At 51.1% G+C, this 20,825-nt stretch overlaps 1 protein-coding gene across 1 annotated transcript in view; it reads right to left on the reverse strand.

Moving 5' to 3' along the window:
• Positions 1–20,825, reverse strand: part of LDLRAD4 (low density lipoprotein receptor class A domain containing 4) — a 306,285-nt gene that overhangs the window by 3,989 nt on the left and 281,471 nt on the right. Inside the window, 1 exon segment of the mRNA XM_060028604.1 lies at positions 10,486–10,637. Coding sequence (XP_059884587.1) covers positions 10,486–10,637 — 152 coding nt within the window.

The raw sequence follows: 20,825 nt of genomic DNA on the forward strand, positions 1-20,825 counted from the left end.
CTGAAAACGCTGTACTCACTGAACACTAACACCCCATTCCTTCCTCCCCTCATCCCCTGGTGACCACCATTCTACCTTCTGTCTCTATGAATCTGACTATTCTAGGAACCTTGTCTAAGTGGAATCATACAATACTGTCCTTATTTCACTGAGCATAATGTCTTTAAGATTCATCCATGTTGCAGCCTGTGTCAGCATCTCATTCCTTTTTAAGGCTAATATACTCCATTTCAGGTACATACCATATTTTGTTATTCATAGATATCTTGGTGGTTTCCCCTTTTTGGCTGTCATGAATAATGCTGCTATGAACAGGGGTGTATAAATATCTCTTTGAATCTCTGCTTTTCATTCTTTTGAGGATACACCCAGAAGTAGAATTTCTGGATCATACGGTAATTCTATGTTTAATTTGGGGTTGGGGGGAACCACTACTGTTTTCCATAGCAGTGGTACCATTTCGGTTCTAATTTCATCACATCCTTGCCAACACTGGTTATTTTCTGGTTTTTTGCTAATAGTCACTCCAGTGGGTGTGATGTGGCATCTCACTATGGTTTTTTTTAAAAATTAATTTTTGGCTGAGTTGGGTCTTTGTTGCTAAGCGCGGGCTTTCTCTAGTTGTGGCGGGCGGGGGCTACTCTTCGTTGCGGTTTGCGGGCTTCTCACTGTGGTGGCTTCTCTTGTTGCGGAGCATGGGCTCTAAGCACGTGGGCTTCAGTAGTTGTGGCTCACGGGCTCCAGAGTGCAGGCTGAGTAGTTGTGGTGGACGGGCTTAGTTGCTCCACGGCATGTGGGATCTTCCCGGCCCAGGGCTCGAACCCGTGTCCCCTGCATTGGCAGGTGGATTCTTAACCACGGTGCCACCAGGGAAGCCCCTCTCACTATGGTTTTGATTTGTGTATGATTAGTGTATTAAGTCAGGGTTCTCCAGAGAAACAGAACCAATAGGAGATTGATTGATTGATTACAGGAATTGGCTGCCTGTTTCTGGAGGCAGAGAAGTCCCACAGTCTGCTCTGCGCAAGATGGAGACCCAGAAAAGGCAGTGGTATAATTCAGTCCGAATACGAAGGGCTGAGAACTGTGGGGGGGGGTGTCCACTGGTATGTCTTGGACTCTGAAGACCCAAAACCCAGGAGCTCTGATGTCCAAAGGCAGGAGAAAATCGACATCCCAGCTCAAGAAAAGAGAGAAAGAAAGAACTTGCCCTTCCTCCATTTTTTTTTTTTTTTTTTTTTTTACTCAGGCCCTCAAGGGGTTGGATCATGCTCATCCACATTGGCGAGGGCAGATTTTCTTCACTCCGTCTACTGAGTCAAATGGTAATCTCTTCCGGAATTACTCCCATAGACACATTGCTTAGCTCAGTCAAGTTGACACATAAAATTAACCATCACAATTAGTGATCTGAGTTCTTCTCATGTGCTTATTGGCCATCTGTATATCTTCCTTGGAGAAATACCTACTCAGGTCCTTTGCCTATTTGAAAATTAGGTTCACTTATTTTGTTGCTGAGTTGTAAATGTTCTTTATATTTTTTGGATATTAATCCCTTATCAGATACCTGATTTGCAAATATTTTCTCCCATTCTATGAGTTGCCTTTTCACTCTCTTGATAGTGTCCTTTGACAAGTTAAAGTTTTTAATTTTTGAAGTCCAGTTTACCTATTTTTTTCTTTGGTTGCTTGTGCTTTTAGTGTCAGATCCAAGATATCATTGCCAAATCCAATGTCATGAATCTTTTGCCCTATTGTTTAAGAGTTTAATAGTTTTAGTTCTTACATTTAGGTTTTGATACATTTTGAATTAATTTTTTGTATATTGTAGCAGATAAGGGTTCAATGTCATCATTTTGTAGTGAATATCCAGTTTTCCCAACACCATTTTTTAAAAGATTGTCCTTTTTCCTTGAATGGTCTTGGCACCCTTGTTGAAAATCATTTGACCATACATCGGAGAGTTTATTTCTGGGCTCTCTATTCTATCCTGTTGGTCTAAATGTTTGTCTTTATGCCGGCACCACACTGTTTTGTTATTGTAGCTTTGTAGTAAATTTTGAAATCAAGACGTGTGAAACTTCCAACTTTGTTATTCTTTTTCAATATTATTTTGGCTGTAGGTGGGGATGGGGGTTCCTTGTGATAGCACATGAATTTTAGGATGGGCTTTTCTATTTCTGCAGAAAAACATCATTGGGATTTTGACAGGGATTACACTGATTTTGTAGATTGCTTTGGGTAGTACTGACATCTTAACAGGATCAAGTCTTCAGGTCCATGAACACAAGATGTCTTCCATTTATTTGTGTCTAATTTCTTTCAGCAACACTGTATAGTTGTCAGTGTACAAACCCTTCATATCCTTGGTTAAGTTTACTCCTAAGTATTTTATTCTATTTGATACTATTGTAAATTGAACTGTTTTCTTAATTTCTTTTTGGATTGATCATTGTAAGTGTAAAGAAATGCAACTGATTTTAGGGGGCTGACTTTGTGTCCTCCAACTTTGCTGAATTTATTAGTTCTAGTGGAGCTTTTTGTGTGTTTATTAGTTAATTGGAATGTTTAGGATTTTCTACACATAAGATCATGTCATCTACAAAGAGAGATAATTCTACTTTTTTTCCTTTCTAACCGAATACCTTTTCTTGCCTTGTTGCTCTAGCTAAAACTTACAATAAATACTATGTTAGATAGAAGTGGTGAAAGCATGCCTGCATCCTTGCCTTTTTCCTGATCTGAGAGGGAAAGCTTTCAGTCTTTCACCATTGAGTATGATGTTCGCTGTGGGCTTTTCATAGATGACCTTTATTATGTTGAGGTAGTTTCTTTTTATCTTAGTTTGTTGAATGTTTTTATTATGAAAGCGTGTTGAATTCTGTCAGATACTTTTTCTGTATCGATGAGATGATCATGTAGTTTTTTTCCTTTCATTCTGTTAATGAGGTGCATTACATTGATTGATTTCATAATGTGGAACCATCCTTGTATTCCAGGAATAAACCCCACTTGGTCATGGTGTATAATCCTTTTATTATGCTGCTGAATTCAGTTTACTAGTATTTTGTTGAGGATTTTTGCATCAGTATTCATATGGGATATTGGTCTTTGGTTTTTCTTTTCCTGTTGTGTCTTTGTCTGGGGCTTTGGTATTGGAGTAATGCCGGCCTCATAAAATGAGTTAGAAGGTGTTCCATCCTTTTCAATTTGGGGAAGAATCTGAAAAGGACTGGTGTCAGTTCTTTAAATGTTTTGTAGAATTCACCAGTGAAGCCATCTAGTCTAGGAATTTTCTTTGTTGGGAGGTTTTTGATTATTGATTCAATCTCCTTACTAGTTACAGATCTATTCATATTTTCTATTTCTTCATGAGTTGGTCTTAGTAGGGTGTGTTTCTAGGAATCTTTCCATTTCATCTGGGTTATTCAATTTGTTGATATACAATTGCTCATAGTACTCTTATAATCTTTATTTCTGTATCTCTTAGATCTTTTTCCACCCGAAGGATACAATGCTTAGAGCGTTGAAAGAGAGTCATCTGTGACCATGACTCACGGGCTTCTGCTGTGAGCTGCAGCTGAAGCCTGCTTGCTGCCTTGGGTCCTTGGGCACCACATGTGAGAGCACCCCATGCTCTGAACTTTCTTGGTTTAGCTCTCAGCTGCTAAACTCTCCTTTCCACACACAAAGGACCGCAGGGATCATCAGATTTGGGGACTGGAAAGACCCAATATAGTGTTTTTCAAACTGTGAGCTGCAGCCTCTTAGAGAGCTGGAAAATCAATTTAGGTGGGTCACAGCCAGCATTCCAGAGATAAAACAGACAGAAAACATCTTGAGTACATTTTAAGTACTGTTTGGTGAAAGTTCTGCCTCAGTTGCATGTGAATATTGTGGATTGTGATGTAAAATGTGTTTCCTACACATTTGGTCAGAGGGGTCAGAAACAATCTGAAAGGTCTCTGATCTAAGCCAGTTCTCCCTCATTTTGGATGGGAGGGAACTGAAGCCCAAGGAGGGTGTACGACTCACTGGAGGTGACATGGTCAGTTTGTGTAAAGCAAGGCCATTGCTGGATATTTTGGCTTCTACCCAAGGGTTCTTCCCAGTGAATGAACATATCATATGGCCTCAAATATTTGAAAATCGATTTTACTCCCTTTCCCAGGGGGAATTTTAAAGCATAGGTAAAAATGATGTTTGGATATTCAGCAACATCTTTGCCTTCTGATAAAATCACTTTTCTCTTGTTTGTTCCCTTTTCCCAGGCAACCTCTCCACCATCCAGATGCTTTAGTAGTTCTCCCTTTTCCACCCTTGACAGCAGTAACAGCTTAGATGCCAATGACTCTTCTCTCCAGCATTTCCCCTTTATCCTCCTTGGGATTCCATCATCAGACTTCTCAAGACTATTTCCCTCCCAACTCTACTCAATCTAGGGCATGTCCCTTAAGAGAAAGACAAATCAAGAAGGAAGTTCTGCTGGGAAGAAAAGAAAGGGAATCCTTTATATTTCCACAACAATCAATAGCTCAGGGAGGCCTACAGGCCCCTAAGAGCAAGCAGAAAAGGAGGAATGTGATGCCTCCGGGGGTTGGTGGTGGGGGAGAGTGAGCAATCAGGCTTCAAGAGAAAGCAGCCTGGAATCAGAAAGCTCAGGGCGACGTGGAACCACACACTGTGAGCCTCCTTTCACGCGTGAGGGGCACAAGACAAGTGCCTTCCCCGCGGTCTCGGAGTTGGTAGGGGAGTAACAGAGCCGGATCCCAGCTACCTCCCATGCAGTCTCTGACGGCCCTGTACACCTCCCCAGCAAGGGTCTCTCAGAATTAGGGTAATTTAGAGAGCCTTTTTTTCCCCCCAGAACAAACCACACCAGTTTTTAAGGACTAAGTAAAAACAAAACAAACTTTACCATTAAATTATTAATGCTAATGCCTATTTAGAAGGTTACTAAAAATTGTTTATGAAATTTTTTATCAATTTTATTAAAAAATCTGATTTTAGCATACCTTTGTCACAATACCAGCTGTGTTCAAATGCGTTACCTTGGGAGTCTACAGATTACAGATGCTCAGAATGTTATTGAAACTGTCTTCAGCATCAGTTTATGTGAGCATAGTGTGTCTTTCAATTGCAAAAGTAATGCATGAACACATCCTCATCACAAGAGCCTTAACAACACAGACCAGCCCCTCTGTCCACCTCCCCCTTCTTGGGTCCTTCCTGGCCTTTCTCTGCACCATCAGCTTGCAGCGTAAACAACATCAGCCTTACTAATGGTCACACTTGACTTTGCACCAAAATTGTATCAGTAACTTGATGAGCTACATCTAAATGGATTTTGGCTGGTACCAAAAATCAAACCCAGCCTCAGAGAACAAAGTAAAAAAAGGAAGGCTTGCCAACACTGAGAATTTTTTTAAAATGTCTCTTGAAAATTTTACTAAAAATGACCTGTAAGCTTTGAAGGTAATTTAAAAACTCTTCTGAGCACCATCAACAGCAGAAGGATGATCTAAGTTACTAGCTTTAAAGATCTTGGAGATTCTGCTGTGTAACAGCTATGGCCCAGGATCCTTATCCAATTTTCGCCAGCAACTTGGCCTCCTTTCTCTTACTTGAAGGAGATATTCTCATTTCAAGCTGTTAAAATTGTTTATCTTCTAATGCTTCAAGGGTAAAACCTTTTAAATGGCCAGTCTGCAAACGCCCCGCTCCTGCTGAGACAAACAGGAGGTAGACAGTAGGATCCCATGCTTGATGCTTAAAGGAGGCCTGACCTGCTGCCCGTGGCCTCTGGACACTTGGAAATGCTCATGAAACAAGGTGGGCAGGAACCCCCCCCAGTCTCACAGTGCAGCAAGAATCCACCTGCTCGCAGGGAGCCTGCGCCCTGGACCAGCCGATGCTACACTCCAGACTGTCACAGACTCGCCTGCTCCACCTGCATTATCAGGCAGGCCCTCAGCTCATTTTTTGCGCCTTCCTGAAAATGGTTCCTTCCTATCGTTTTAGAAATGCTTTCCTAACACAGGCTGAAGTAGGTAGAAATGAGACTAGGCAGGTGCGCAGTTGCCGGGCTCTCAGCCACAGTGGGAGTGAGCTGTGTGGGGCCCCAGGACACACCTGCACGGAACTGCCGGCCCTGGTTCGCAAGGCGTCCGGGCCAGTGGAGAGGAGCCCAGACCCTGTCAGAGAGGAGGGCCCTGCTCCGAGCGCGGGACTGGTCAGCAGGCCCGGGACACACCGTCCTGTGACCCAGACTCACCTCACCTGGCCGAACCACTCATCTCATAGGAATGATCTTTACTTCCACAAAGAAGTTTCCCCATTTTTCGGAAGCCAGTGGCCCCCTTGGTCCATCTGTTTTCACCTTTGTGGTAGAGGCATGAATGCAGAAGAATGTTTGCTCCAAAAACAATCACCTCTGTGCAAACCGGCCCACCTCTGAGGCCCGTGCAGGGGCTGGGACCACAGCGGAAGGTGAGCACAGGCTGCTTGGCAGCCCTGGCCTGGGGGAGCCAAGCGGGAATACAGGCCAGTGTGGCTGATATGCTCACTTTTCAAGGAAAGATGTAAATTTCTATTTTTACGTGAAATCTCTCAGTTTTTTCAAGTTGGATCAAGTTTTGTCAAAACACCCTGCGGGGGGAACCAAACACACACTGGCCACACCCTCGCCCAGGTCTGGCCATCTGCAGGGAGGGTCTTTGGGCCGGACTTCCCCCACACCTGAGTTTCTGCACCACAGACCCGTCCCTCCCCGTGGGGCTGATGCACCCACTGCCCGCCAGGCGCTGCTCTGGCTCCAGGGAGGCCGGGCACCGGGCACCGCACTTTTACAATTGATTTAATTCCTGTAGCATTTGGTCATGAAGAAAAATGCCTGATGTGACTCCTTTTGTTGATTTTTAAAATTGAAATTGCTGCTTTTATAGGTCAAAATGGCTGAACACCCACAATTTTATATGATTCAAACTAAGTAAAACGTTCCCATCCTTCTGCTGTCCCTAGTAGATGGGCGGCCACCTCCGCCTTGCCTGCCGTCCAGGCAGGTTGGTGGGCCCTGCGGGGTGGCCTACAGGCAAGGCTGTCAGAAAAGGCCATGCGGGCCTCCCCTGGCTCGGGAAAGAAAGGCTCCAGCGACGTGTGTGAACATCTCTCAGGGCTGTGTCTGGAATATTTATGCCCTTTTATTGTTTTCCTATTACTTGGTGGTCTAAGATGATGAAAAGAAACCTAGACAGTCTCAAAGTGCCGAACTCACATAAGCCAGGCTCTAAACACTAAGGCAAGGCTCCCTCAGAAAGAACACGTACGGCTTTTTATCACAAACCCACTCACTGCTGCTGCCACTATTTAAGCATTTACTTTTGTCGTAACTTAACTGAAGCGGATCACTCTTTTTCATTTTCATCCAGAAGTGGCTGCTTCCACCAAATTCAGGGCCGGTCCATCCCATCGCCCTCCTCCCCTGGAATGGCGTCTCAGGGACGCTGTGGTGATACAGGCCGACTGGCCTCGGCCAACACAGACTCCATCCGTCCTTCCCTTGGCACAGAAGTGTGTCCGCCCACAGGCAATGGAGGTGGCAAGGGGCCACGTGAGGAAGGGGCTGTGACGGCACAAAGCAAACCCCCCGAATCAGAGCAAGCTGGGCCCAAAGGGGCAACTGGTCCAACCCACCTTTTTCCAGAGGACTCTCCCTGGGAACCAGGGAAAGCCCATTAGTGCAGAGAGGGAGTCATGTTTCCTCAACCACATCAGAACATCTACATGTTCAGCCTCTTTCTCAAGAACAAAGGCCAGGGACTTCCCTGGTGGTCCAGTGGTTAAGAATCCGCCTTCCAACACAGGGAACATGGGTTCGATCCCTGGACGGGGAACTAAGATCCCACATGCTGTGGGGCAACTAAGCCAGTGAGCCACAACTATAGAGCCCGCGTACTCTAGAGCCCACGTGTCACAACTAGAGAAGCCCGCGTGCTGCAACGAAGATCCCTGTGTGCTGCAACTGAGACCTGACACAGCCAAAAAAAAAAAAAAAAAAAAAAAAAATCCCAATTACTGTCCTATATTTTTCCATCTTGACTATCAAGTCTTCCATAGGAAATACATAAAAGTAACCTTAACCAATAGTGTTAAGCCAGATCACCTAGAAGCTGACAAATTAGATGCCCAGCCCTTCTCACAGCAGTTTAAAATAAACACACTTTTTACTGACATGGTTGTGGAGACCTCACACAGTTCTGGAACAAACGGGCCAAAAGGCCCCCAGAAGTGTGGGGGTCCCAGCAACGCACAGGCTCAGAGCCATGGATGCTCATCCACGGTGAGGCCGGCAGGGGGCACCCCACACCCACCAGCTGCCAAACAGCAGGCACAGCAGCTCCTGGGATGTTCTGACAGCAGACATGGAACCACCTTGACAACGGCGACCCCAGGCACCTCCAGCCTTGGCCACCTTCTCCCTAGGAGAGCACAAACCACACGAGGCCACGGGCAGCCTGCCCCTCTTAAGCCCCTCGGGAGGAGGCTGGTTGGATGCTGGGAGCGGGGCAGGGGGCCACCCAGAAGGGCACCTTGAAGCTGCTCCACCCCACACCCTTCTACGGTTTACGGCCTCCTGATGTACACCCCTCCCCACACACAAATGGCCCCTGGAGACCCCTTGGCCTCCCCTAGATTGAGAAAATACCACCAAGCCAGGTGGGCGCTGCTGATGGGGAGAGGCTGGGGCTCGCTGCATCATTTCTTCCTTGTCTGGTGGGTGCCAGGCTCATATCCACTGATTGACAGTGAGCAAAGGAAGACAGAGCCCAGACCAAAACCGTCTGATGGGGCAGGTTCCCTGTGGACACCTCCCACCCCCACCGAGCTGTCAGCAAGGGCTCTCTTCACTCTGCTGACGCCCCTGAGCCTGCCATGAGATCCACGTGTATTAACAGCATCCCCGTCTCACGCTGAAGGGCCCCCGGGGAGGAGGGCAGGGCCACCCCATAAGCTGAGGACGTTCAGAGCATCCCTGCAACACCGTCCCCAAGCTATGACAGCCAAAAACATCTCCCCACATCGCCGAAGGTCCCCTGGACAGGAACAATGAGTATGAAAGAAAGGATCACACTGCTCTCCCAGAGCGTGATGAAGGGAAGCAGCATCTTTTAGAAATCGAGAGGGAGGAGGAGGTACTTAGGAGGCAAGAAGCCCAGCCCGGTGGGGGGCACGTTCCCAGGCAGTGACCTCTAGTGCTCCTGGGATCTGGATCTATGTCCCTGTCCAGGAGAGTGAGGCTTCTCCTCTGGACTAGACATGAAATGGAGGTCCGGCCTGCGCCTAAACTGTCTCTGGTCACCGTGTAAAAGTACATCATGAGTTTGTGAAACCTCGGTGAGCAGTATCCACACTCCCATTTTATCAGAAGGAAAACCCAAGCCTCGGGACACACCTGCCCTGCACTGGCCGGGCCGCACGGAGGAAACAGCAGGGAGGGGACGGCGGAGGATGAGGGGAAGCCAGAGGGAGAGAGCGTCTTCCTCAGGGCTGAGCTGCAGCCCCCAGCACCCATCTCGTCCCTGTGGGTCTGGGGGCGGCACATAGCAGCCTCACCCTTCCCCCCAGCTCTGCCTGCCATGGACACAGGACACTGGGCAAACCTCAGCTCTACCCATGGGGACAGCAGACCCGAAGGCTGGCCGAGCGATTCTGGCCCCGATGAAGTGTGAGGGGGTCACCCCAGGACAGCTGCCCCCACACTCAGGGCAGCCTCCCTAGGCCAGTCACCAGGCAGCCCTGGTCCCAACACGCTTGGGGATTCAGCCTCCTCCATCCACCACAGAAGCCAAGAATATATAATTGTTTAAACTCAGTGTCCCCAAGCTCTCACTGACAGCCACTGGAACCACAGACAGCAAAGCCAGCTTGGACCTGAACCTTCCATGGCCCCTGGGCTCCTGAGTTAGATCATAGAGCAGTTTAGCTGAATATCAGTGTTTTATTTCCCAGAAGAGGGTGGTGATTCAGGGCAGGAAGTAGCTAGGAATTTTTTTTTTAAAAAAACCAACCTGAAGAGCCTTGCTGTTCTGTGAGGCCCACACAACCTGCCCACCCTTGTGCCCCAGAGGGTCCAACCCCCTCCCTGTCCTGCCCCGCTGAGCCCCCGTCTCATGGGCGTAGGTGGGGATGCAGGATGTGTCGCTGACCCTGGGCCATGTCCCAGCATGGATGGAATTCACACGTATGACACTGAGGGAAGGAAGCCAGATGTGGAAGGGCAGGGACTGCACGGTCCATAGAGTTCAGAGCAGGAGAAATGAGTGTGCTGACTGCCGTCCAGGCAGTGGTGACTGTGTTGGGGGGTGGGGGTGGGGGACTGGCCTCACGGTCGGGCCCCCGGACTGGGCTTTCTGTGTGTGGGATTCACACGCTGAGCCCAGGGCCGTCCTGCACCCAGGCTCCCGGCCCCGCTCAGCCCACACTTACCGGCTGCGGCCGGTCCTGCCTCCGGCCCTGCCCCGGGTGGTGGATAAAGGACCGGGTGGAGACTCTGTAGTGGTTCAGCAGGCAGACGACAACCACGACCATCACCGTGACCACCACCACCACGACGACCACCTGGGCGAACTCCAGCTCCGCTGTGACGAAGAGGAGACTGCGTCAGCCAGGCCCAGGGCCACCCTGCTCCCCAGACCCTCCTGGGACAGAAACGACTTCCCCCAGGCCTGCTGCCCGAGAGCCCCACTGTGTGGCTAGCAGATGATGGAGGGAGGCCCGGCTGCACGGACAGACCTCATCTTTGCGGTTCTGTCCTGAGAAGGGCCTGGTCGAGCGTGTCCCACTGGCCCCATGGGACCTCCCGAAGGGCTGCGCCGTGATGGGCCGGCATCACACAGGACACCAGGTCCAGCCCCGTGTGCACAGCATGGGCAGCCATCACACAGGGACCTTCCCCAGGGCAGGCAGCTCCTGGGTGCCATCTCCTGGGACACAAGAAGCTCTGGGGCCCCATCCCTGCCAGATCCCCCAACCCCCAGGGGGGTGGAAAGTATGATTCCCAAAGCACCTCCACGCAGGGGCCATGTAGCACACTGGAGGGAAAACACGCTGACAAAGAGCCCCAGCTCCGCTCTGAGAAGGCCCCACCAGGGGAGGTGATTGAGGAGACGCATCCCCATGGTCTCCAGTCCTGTGGCACCACTGGGTTCTGACCACACCGTTACAGAAGCCTGTCTAAACCGCTACCACGTGCTCCCCACTGGGCACCTTCACGGGCAGTTCGAGGAGAGGGTGCCAGCCCTCGGCTTCTCAGGGGAAGCGGAGCCCAGGGCCAAGGTCAGTCCAGACTTCCCGCTCCCGCCGGGCCGAATGCTGCCCTGTTCTCCCCACACTTGGAGCGGAGGTGGCTGTGCAGGGGGCGGGCACAGTGCAGGAAGGGCAAGAGGGGGACAGCCCTGTCTGCGGTGGTGCTGCCTGGGATGCACACACGTGTGGACATGGGCACACGAATGTGCACACACGTACACACACATGTGCACGCACGGCACACCCTCTTGCTGCAGCAGGGCTCAGGCCACCGGCCAGTGGGTACACTGCTCTCAAGTGCAGGCTCACACCTGCGCAACGCAGGCAGGGGCTGGGTGCCGCCCCACATCCACCCTGTTGGGGTAGAGGGAGGGTCTTCCTGGATCCCACTGTGTCCTGTCCTGTGGAGCCATCCTCCACCCCAGCCCTCCACCCCGCACACCTGATGGACAAAGACTGACAAACATGCCTGCTGGACTGGGCGGGAAGGCCAGTGGCCCCAGGCAGGGGAGAGGGTGCACTGCAGAACAGATGATGAGTGTGAGGCCTGAGGACCCCACAGCGCCCCGTGGGGAGCAGCAGGGCCCAGGCGGGTGTGCTGGACGCACCCCTGGCTGGAGGCTGAGCAGGTGCAGGAGGCAAAGCCCCAGCAGCAGGAGGGGCGGGGCCGCTGGGCCCACACGTTGGGCTCCCCACCATAGTTTTCTGCTCTGGACACCCAGAGGCCTCGTGACTGATGGGCAGGAGATTGTGCTTGTACTTCCTCTGGGGAGGGAGCCCCCAGGGAGCCACCCAAGTACCTCCCAGGGACGATCAGAATCTTCAAGGTGGAGTCTCCTGGAAACTGAAATCACTCTCTGTCGGAAGGTCTAGGCTGGGACTTTGCAGCTGGAGTACAGATACCAGCGTGACCTCATTTATCCTCATGCGCTATGGGGTGTGTGACACACCTGTGAGGGAGAAACACGTCTTCACAACCCCCTGCCTTTGCAGACAACTGTCCCGTGTCCAGGACACCCTGTGTCACAAGGTGCCCATGCATCTGGACCCCAAACCTCGTCATCGGCGACACAGGATGAGGCTGTGTGCGTAAGCGATGAGGGACCTGCCTCCATCACCTTGTGTTCCTGGCATCAGGCATGGGTGGGCCCAGCGTCATCATGAAGAGGTGGACTGAGGACAGGCTCTGGAGCCCACTGCACAGGTGCCCACCTAGAGGACGGCTCCTGCAGGCAGGGGTGAGGCCCACCCTGGCTGCCAAGCACAAGGGGGCATCTCAGGAGATGAATGGAGGGTGAGCCACCAACCCACGGACCCCTGCTCCAGGGACAAGCAGATAGGAGGCAGGGAGTCAAGGGCGACTAATGCAGCATGAAGACTGAACCCAAAATAATGCTTTGTTTTACCAACTTTTATTTTTATTTTGTGAATGAACAGCAGAGTATTCAAAACTTGCCTTTCAGGTTAAATCGTGCCCTGGAATTGACAAATGTTTCCTCTTCTTAAGAAAACTGCTTTGCTTTTTGGATGACGATTACGACGAGGGGCCCCGCACACATCTTTGCGTGTTAATTCTTCACTGGGAGGATGTCATTCTAGGTCATCTCTTCCTGAATATGGAAGGCTATGCAGATGACCATTTGCAGCAAAACAATCAAATTACATTTTCATAATTCTATGCACATTTGGGGGTATATATGTGTTTCATTTGAAAAGCATTTTTATTATAAAAATAATGAAGACTTCTTTAAAATTCAAAGAACATAGATGGAAATAGTGTATAATGTATAAGTTCCCCTGCACAGGCCAGCAGCTCTCACTGCGACTCCCGCACCCACGCCGTCCGGGGCACAATTCACCCGTTGTGTGTATCTGTGTGTTGCCTGTTGAATAAGGGCTTTCTTCTTTTTAATGAATGGAATCACTGTACAAATATATTGTTCTTTTTTCCACTCAATACATCACAGACACCTTTAAACAAGAAAATACGTGAACCAACATCATTCCCCTGTGGTGCTGCCAGTTCCTAAACACAGAACACTGGGACTTGCATTCTCCAAGCGATGGGTGTTAGGTGGTTGGGTTTTGTTTTTTTTTTTACCGTGACCAAAAGATTGTGTGTGACCCACATTTGTAAGCATCCCTATGAAAAAATTCCAAAAACTGATACAACCTTGTAAATGCTCCTCTTGTCAAGGAGAGGGCAGGGTGTCTCCTGCCTCATGGCCCCAGACCCTCGGTCCTTTCCACGTGTACTAATCTGATGGGCAAAAACACGTATCTTGTTTTAATTTGTATTTCCCTGGTTACTAGTGATTGTGATCTTTCCCTATGATTACTGGTAAATTTGTATTTTTCTTTTTCATATTAGTTTATATTAGTTTATTTGTAGTTTTTTCATTTATTTTATTTGTAAGCAGTCTTTACATATTATGGCTATAAATCTTTATCTGCTACATGTGTTGCAAATATTTTCTCCTGGTCTGTCACTTCTTTAAACTTTGGTGTGAGTTTCTCTGTAGATGATATAAATTTTTTAAATTTTTATGTCATCAAATATTGTCACAATCTTTTTCCTTTATGGCTTCTAAGCTTCCCATTGATTAGGAAGGTCTTCTCTCCAGTACTCTAAAAATATTTTTCTTCTAAGATTTTTCTGTTCAGATCTTCACTTGCTCTGGATTTTATTTCTTCTGGTCTGAGACAGCATGTAGAACCCTTTATGTTGTCTGATAGGCATGAATCTTCTGATCTAATATCAAACTAAAAAGTTCAGCACAAACAAGGGTAAGACAGACTTCAGCTGTGGGAAACTGTTATAGAAGCTCCCACCTTTCTTTCAAAGGGAACCACCTGCTCTCAGGCTGTGGTCGGCGTGCCCTGTGCCCTGGGCCCTGCTGCGTCCCTGCTGAGGCGCCAGCACCAGAAGTGTCCCCCCCGCCCCCACGTGTCCAGACTGGCAGAGCTTCCTCCCCAGGCCCTCCCTCCTGCTCTGAGATCAGCTGCCCTCAAGGGCTTTGGTCCCAGGGCTGCTCTGTACCCCAACATGACCAATTACCCCAAAGAGCTCTGTGTGGATGACGTCTACCAGTCTTTACCGTATTTGAAATTAAAACTTGAAGATGTTAAATATTTATTCATTAAAAAATAAACTCACCACATGTTAACACATGTAACAAAATAACTTCCCGTTGCCACACTTTACACAGTGCTCACCTCTTTACTCCCAGTGGCCTCCCCTCTGCTTCACCTGCACCGGCGGGACATGTGGCTGAGGTACAAGGAGGAGGTCCTGCCTCACTGACCCCTGGGAGGGTCTTGGGGTTCCTGGGGGTCCTGTGGCCACAGTTGGAGGACGGGTGGTCCACACGGACTGATGACAGGCCCTCTAGTACAAATGCTAACGCCGGGACTCGAGATGTGCTCAGAGCAGCTCCTGGGAGCCCGGGCACAGGATGGCAGGAACCGGCCCCCAGGGTGCCACTAGCTGAGGCCGGCAGCCCTGGGTGACAGAAGCCCTTCACTTTGAACTCTGGGTGAACCAGCCCATGAAAACAGACTGCTTTTTCAAACGCTAATGACTGGAAAGTGCGACGCTTTACTCTCTTTGGGGCCACACATACTCCCCCTCCCTCCCCCCCAAGAGTGGTCCAGAGTGAAAACTGGAGGAAACAGAGACAGTTCCTGGGGAGAAGCACGGTGTCATCCAGACCCAGGTCCTGTGCTACCAACAGCCCCTCCGAGCTTAGCAGGGGGTGTGTGGGCACCCCTGTCCTTCCACGGCCTCCTTCACTTTAAGCAGGAACATCCTACCAAAAACACCTCATAAAAGGCGAACTACGTAAAGACCACACATGGCAGGACATCTGAAGCTGGGATGGTAGGTGGGAAGGGGCTCAGAGACCCCCAAAGCCAGCTGCTACCCCCACATACATTCTGTAGTAACAGTGACAGATGAGTGACTCCTGTCCCCTCTTCCTTCACGATTCCTGAGCCCCCCTCCCCCTCCCGCCACCCCGCTGTGGAGACGGCTCAGAGGCACTCAGCCCCAAAGTGTTTACCAGCCCCCCAGATGTGGCTCTGTCGCCAATGGCCTGATTTTACACCTTCTCAAGAAAATAACTTCCACAGAACAAGTAGAAGAAGCTTCACATTAAAAAACAAAAACAAAGCCCTGCATTCCCCACTTTTGAATGCAAGAATCGGATGAAATTCAGCACACCTGTTCGTCACGGTGTCCGTCTCCAGATTTCTCACTTCTGGTCTCAACCACAGACGTTGCGGGGCTTCTGGGGCCCGAAGCCCAGCCACTCCCTGGACTGCAGTCAGGGCTCCCCGCGTCCTCTGAGATCACCGCCCTCCTCAGGAGCAGTTTCCCCACGCGGGCGCACACACACCCCCGCCACCTCACACCGCATTCATTTCTCCCCAATTTCCCCCCAGCCCGGGAGGCCCAGGGTGCCGGCTGTGCACAGCGCTGCAGAAGGTGCGGTGAGGCCTGTCACCTGCCCCCCGCTGAACTCCCAACAGGCCCTGAAGAGCTGCACCCATGGGACAGACTCGAGCTCACCACGGCTTCCCGAGAACCAAGGGGGCACCCAGCCCTGGGCCCAGGTGACACAGAAGTGTGGCAGGTGGGGCCCTGCTGCCTCTCCCGCCCTGTCCGCCCGCACCCCGGCCCCGCAGGATGTGGCGGGGGAGGGGATGTGCAATGGGGGTACAAGGAAAGGAAGGGTGGGGAGGCCAGGGGAAGAAGAGAATGAATTCTGGAAGAACTATTAAAACAAGTATACAGGAACCATAGCATTCTGAGAAAATAATAGGATCCCTCAGGGTTTCCAAATTTTCAAAATGGAGTCTGGACACAGCCCACTGGGCAGTTCTTGATTCCAACAACTACCGACATCAGCAGAAGGAAGCCAAAAAGCAGGCCGAAGACTTTTAGACCAAAGTCAAATGTTTACGCCCCCTGCTTTCCAGGGGCTGTAGCCTGATGATGCTGTAGTGATGAGTCACTGCCACCCAACCAGGGGTTTTACAGCATCGCGTCTCAAGTTCACAGGAAGACATCTCAGACCCTGATTTCATCTCTCACAGTGACAGGGACAAGGTGATGATGGCATCTCCCTATTTTTATGGAGACGTCTCCAAGAAACTCCAGGCTGCGCGGAGAATTCCAGCAGCAAGAGAAGCACATCGTCCAGGGAGAAGCTGGGCTGACTCTGCCAGAGGCATGAGTGTCTGAGCTATTTTTAAAGAACGCGGGGCCTGGCTCTGCTGCCTGAGGCTCCCAACACGACACTCGCTTTTGCTTTCAGGAGGGTGGACCCCCCATTCCACGAGGCCTGTCCCCCAATGAACGCATCATCCTCCACACACGCCCTCTTCTCAACAGTTAACTACTCTGAAGCCCCAGATGTATAGTTTATGCCCTTACAGCCCTGATAATGGGGCGGGGGGCAGGCGGACACCTCGGCCTCACTCAGAGGAGGCATCACACAAAACATGGTGACGTCACAAGGCCTGGGGCTGCTGTCCCCACCCCCCATGGCAGCACCCCCATCGCTCCCCCAAGTGCTGGAACCTACAGGGACGTGGAGACCCCAGGGATACCCTCCAGGTGGCTTCTCCCAGGCCCCCGTGTCCACTGGGGCACAGGAACTGTGCCCTGTCCCCCTGGGCATGGGTGTGGTGATGACAGCCTTGGGGTGTCTTACTCTTATGGCTCTGTGACACTTGTAAAGTGCTAGATGTTCCTAAAGGCCAGTGAATTTTTTCCCAGATCCTATAGACATGGGGCAGTGGGGGGCAGGAAGACTGTGGGAGCAGGGGGTGGAGTCTACAGACTAAAATTGCCTCAAGTCTGTGAACTCAGTATAAAAATACTCTTGGAGACCTTAGCGGCTGAATGAAAATTCATACTCATTATACACTGTGGTCAAGGAGGGAAATTCAGCCTGTGTTATATGAATAACTTCACAGTTTGAAGTTCAGAAGGCAAAACAGTTAAGAGCCATCTTCAGGATGATTATATTCCATACTTTGAATTTTCTTTTCCTTGGGGTGGGCTGGCTATTCTCATCCATCCTATGACAAGTAGAACAACACAAGGGGCAAAGAGCCACCCCCATAAACCCCAGCTACGGTGCCACCCTGGCTTCCGCTTCCTTCAGACGCCCCCTCACGGCCCCTTAAAAGCGGACTTGCAGCTCCGGCCCAGCGCCAGCATGGAGTGACCCTGGGACACATCGCGCTCTGTTGTGGGGTCCCCGGCAGGCAGCACACCTCAGGGCTTGTGACAGACAAAGCGAGGAAGAAATGCCACCTGCTCTGGACAGTGTTGGCACAGAACCGCACTCCACCAAACCCTCGCTGACAAATTCCGTGCTGCTCAGGTTCTGCTAAAGCCTCTCACCTGTAACCACCATCCCGCCATCCCGCTATGCTGTTACTACTCCGCGGGACCCCCACGGTTAATAAAAGTTACTGTTTCTATTCATATGTTTACCTAAAATGTCTTGCCTGATAATAGAAGTGGGAAATGACACCTACTGTCTGTGGGAGGAGAGCGGGGAGCCGAGCACAGGGATGGCACAGGGCCTCTGGGGCAGGTGTGCCCGCACCACACCTGCTGACTCCAGGCCAAGGCTGGGGGACATGGACGCACCAGCGGGCAGGCGGTGACAGTTGCACTGCGAGTCCATCCAGCTAGAAGAGCATCTTTCTAATCTACTGAGGTCCAAACAGGCACCCAATACAGCTCTTCATGCATTTTATAATCTAGAGCTTCATGATCTCTTCAGAAAGAAATTTAGTTAAATATGTTCCCATCAAAGATGATTGACAGGATTTTCTGAAAACACAGAAGAGGACTAAGCAATTACAAACCTTTTAAACGTCTATCCCTTTGCTATCAATAGGGGAAAATGCATACATAAAACCATAATTTCCTCCACAGCGTTCACTTAAAATCCACCCTCACCTCCACCCCCACATCATTAATTTAGGAAAGTGTATCAGGAAGAAACACAGCTGCACAAGTCACCGCCTCGTTCACGGTTAAGAGCAGTCGCGTCTGAGGGCTCCCCAGCTGGCATCCATCTGTCTGTCCGTCTCTCCCTGTCAGGGTCACGGTTCTCCTTCCTAACCTCTGCTGTTACTGCACTGCTGACCTGAGAAACTGCCCAATAACCCCCCACATCCTGAGAAATGCATCTTTCCTTTAAAATGCTGTTTTCAAAGAGTCAGGGTGAAAAAAACAGTACCCACACGTGTGGCAGCAAGTGACAGAATTTCCAGGGGAGGTTTCAGCCTCAGGCACAGAGCATCTGAACAAAACAAAACTCCAAACTGACAACCGTGTGCACTGCGCTCCTCCCACTATAGGAACCAAAGAGCCTAGAGCACACCTTCCTCAGGTGGGCCCGCCCTGCAGGGTTCCCAGGGCGACAGACCCTCCAGGCAGACGCCAGCTTCTCGGGAAAGAGTTTCTACTCTTCTCAGCTCTGTCCTCAGACCAAACTCTGAGAACCACCGCAAGCCCAAGAGCAGCCTCCCCGGCTGGTCTGGAATGTACCTTTTTTCAAGACCAGGTTTTTAAATGGGGCTTCCTTCAGGGTACCATTGCCCAGGGGCTCAGTGGACATAATCAGTCCTCTGCCGGGGGTCCTGCCCTGACGCAGCCCCCTACCCCCGGCTGAAAGCATCCCTTCGGCTCCAGGCCGCCTCCTCGCCTCTCGGAGCTACAGTGGGAGCCGGCGGGCGGGCAGGGAGGGAGCTGTCTACCTGTCCCCGCCTCACCTCATCACATCATATCGGCGCCCAGCCCGGGTGCCAGACTCAAGCACTGTGGCTCCAACCACAGGCCATGGCCACCAATTATCAACAGCCGCCCAGGAATCAGGACTGTGGCAGGAAGCAGGGTGTCAGGGTCTCGGAGCGCCCCGCCCCCCGGGGCAGCTGACCACCCGGCGACAGGCTGACAACACAAAGCAAGGACCCGCCTGTACCAGCCGCCTGACCTCCCTCAGGCCAGACATGGCAGAAAAGGGGGAACCTGCCCGTCAAATACCACACTCCTGCCCTTGATCTCCGCTAGGAGCTCGCCGAGTTGGAGAAGTGGAGAGAGCGCCCACGGAGCGCTAACCTTGGCAAGTTGGGTCCCCTGGCTGCGTGAGCACGCATCCCTCCCGCAGCCCAGAGCCTGGCCAACCGGCTCCTCGTGCCCCAGGGCCGCTCGCCGCTGAGAGCAGCTGTAAGGCCCCTGCGGCTACGCTCTGGCAGCCGAAGCCCAGCTGGCAAAGTCAGGGCCACAGCAGGGAACCCTCACTGGCTGCCTCCCACCACCCCCTCCTCCCTCCCCCCGCCACGCGTGTGTGTCTCTCTCTCTCTCTCCTTTCTCCACCCCCCACCCCCGCCTCAGGGAGCACAAATAGACCACAGAGAAGTGATACAGTGAGGACTCTCCTTACTACCCAGTGTTACTTTACAAGAACCACAGGTAATGAGAAGAGCAGACCTTGTCCCCGGAGGAGACTTCTCCCTCTCCCCAGGGTCTAGACAGCTTGTTTCATGCACAGAAAATACCTCCAGTGGTTCTGCTACCCTGGGGCTTCGGGGAAAGGGCATCAGGCCAGCCCCCGCCCAGTAACGCCGCCACAAGCACTGCTCGGGGCCCAGAAGAGCCTCTGTTTTCCTTATTTAGGGTAAATAGCGATGGCACGTGGGCCATAGGACGTGTGGTCAAAGCAAAACTAAACTCTGTTGGAACAACCAGCAGAGAAACAGGACAGTGAGTCGGCCCCGCCCCGTGGTCAGCCGTCAGGGGCTTGATGTCCACCGGTCCCGGGTCGGCCAGAGACACCACCCCTCTGTTCTAACTACTGGGGGACAGGCAGGGAAGGTACAAAAGGATCATCTAGAAGACTTTTCAGAGATTTCACGTGGATAAAACAAATGGGAATTTCAGTAGGAAAATTAACAGTTGTACACATTTGCACGTGCCACTCAACACAGCCTGACTTTTCTTTTTTTTTTTTGCGGTACACAGGCCTCTCTCACTGTTGTGGCCTCTCCTGTTGCGGAGCACAGGCTCCGGACACACAGGCTCAGCGGCGGCCATGGCTCACGGGTCCAGCCACTCTGCGGCATGTGGGATCTTCCCGGACCGGGGCACGAACCTGCATCCCCTGCATCGGCAGGAGGACTCTCAACAACTGCGCCACCAGGGAAGCCCCAGCCTGACTTTTCTTGAGCAAAAATCCTAAAACGTAACTCCCTTCCCTGTGTTACACTTTCCCTGATTTCTTCGCAGTCACAGGCTGGGTGAGGACCCTCCCCGTCCCTGCAGCTGAGGTCCTGGCCGGCAGTTCTGGTCAGCTCAGGCAGGGACGTTCATAAGACCCCAAGTGAATTGGTTCTTGAAAAGTAGGGGTTTCATCAACTTGAGACCTGAAAACCTGTCCTTTGCTGAGGGACATAACTGCATGTTGAAATGGTTGCAAAGAGTCCACTTTGGGGTT

This window comes from Delphinus delphis, chromosome 13, assembly GCF_949987515.2.
Source record: "Delphinus delphis chromosome 13, mDelDel1.2, whole genome shotgun sequence".
Taxonomy (NCBI): domain Eukaryota; kingdom Metazoa; phylum Chordata; class Mammalia; order Artiodactyla; family Delphinidae; genus Delphinus; species Delphinus delphis.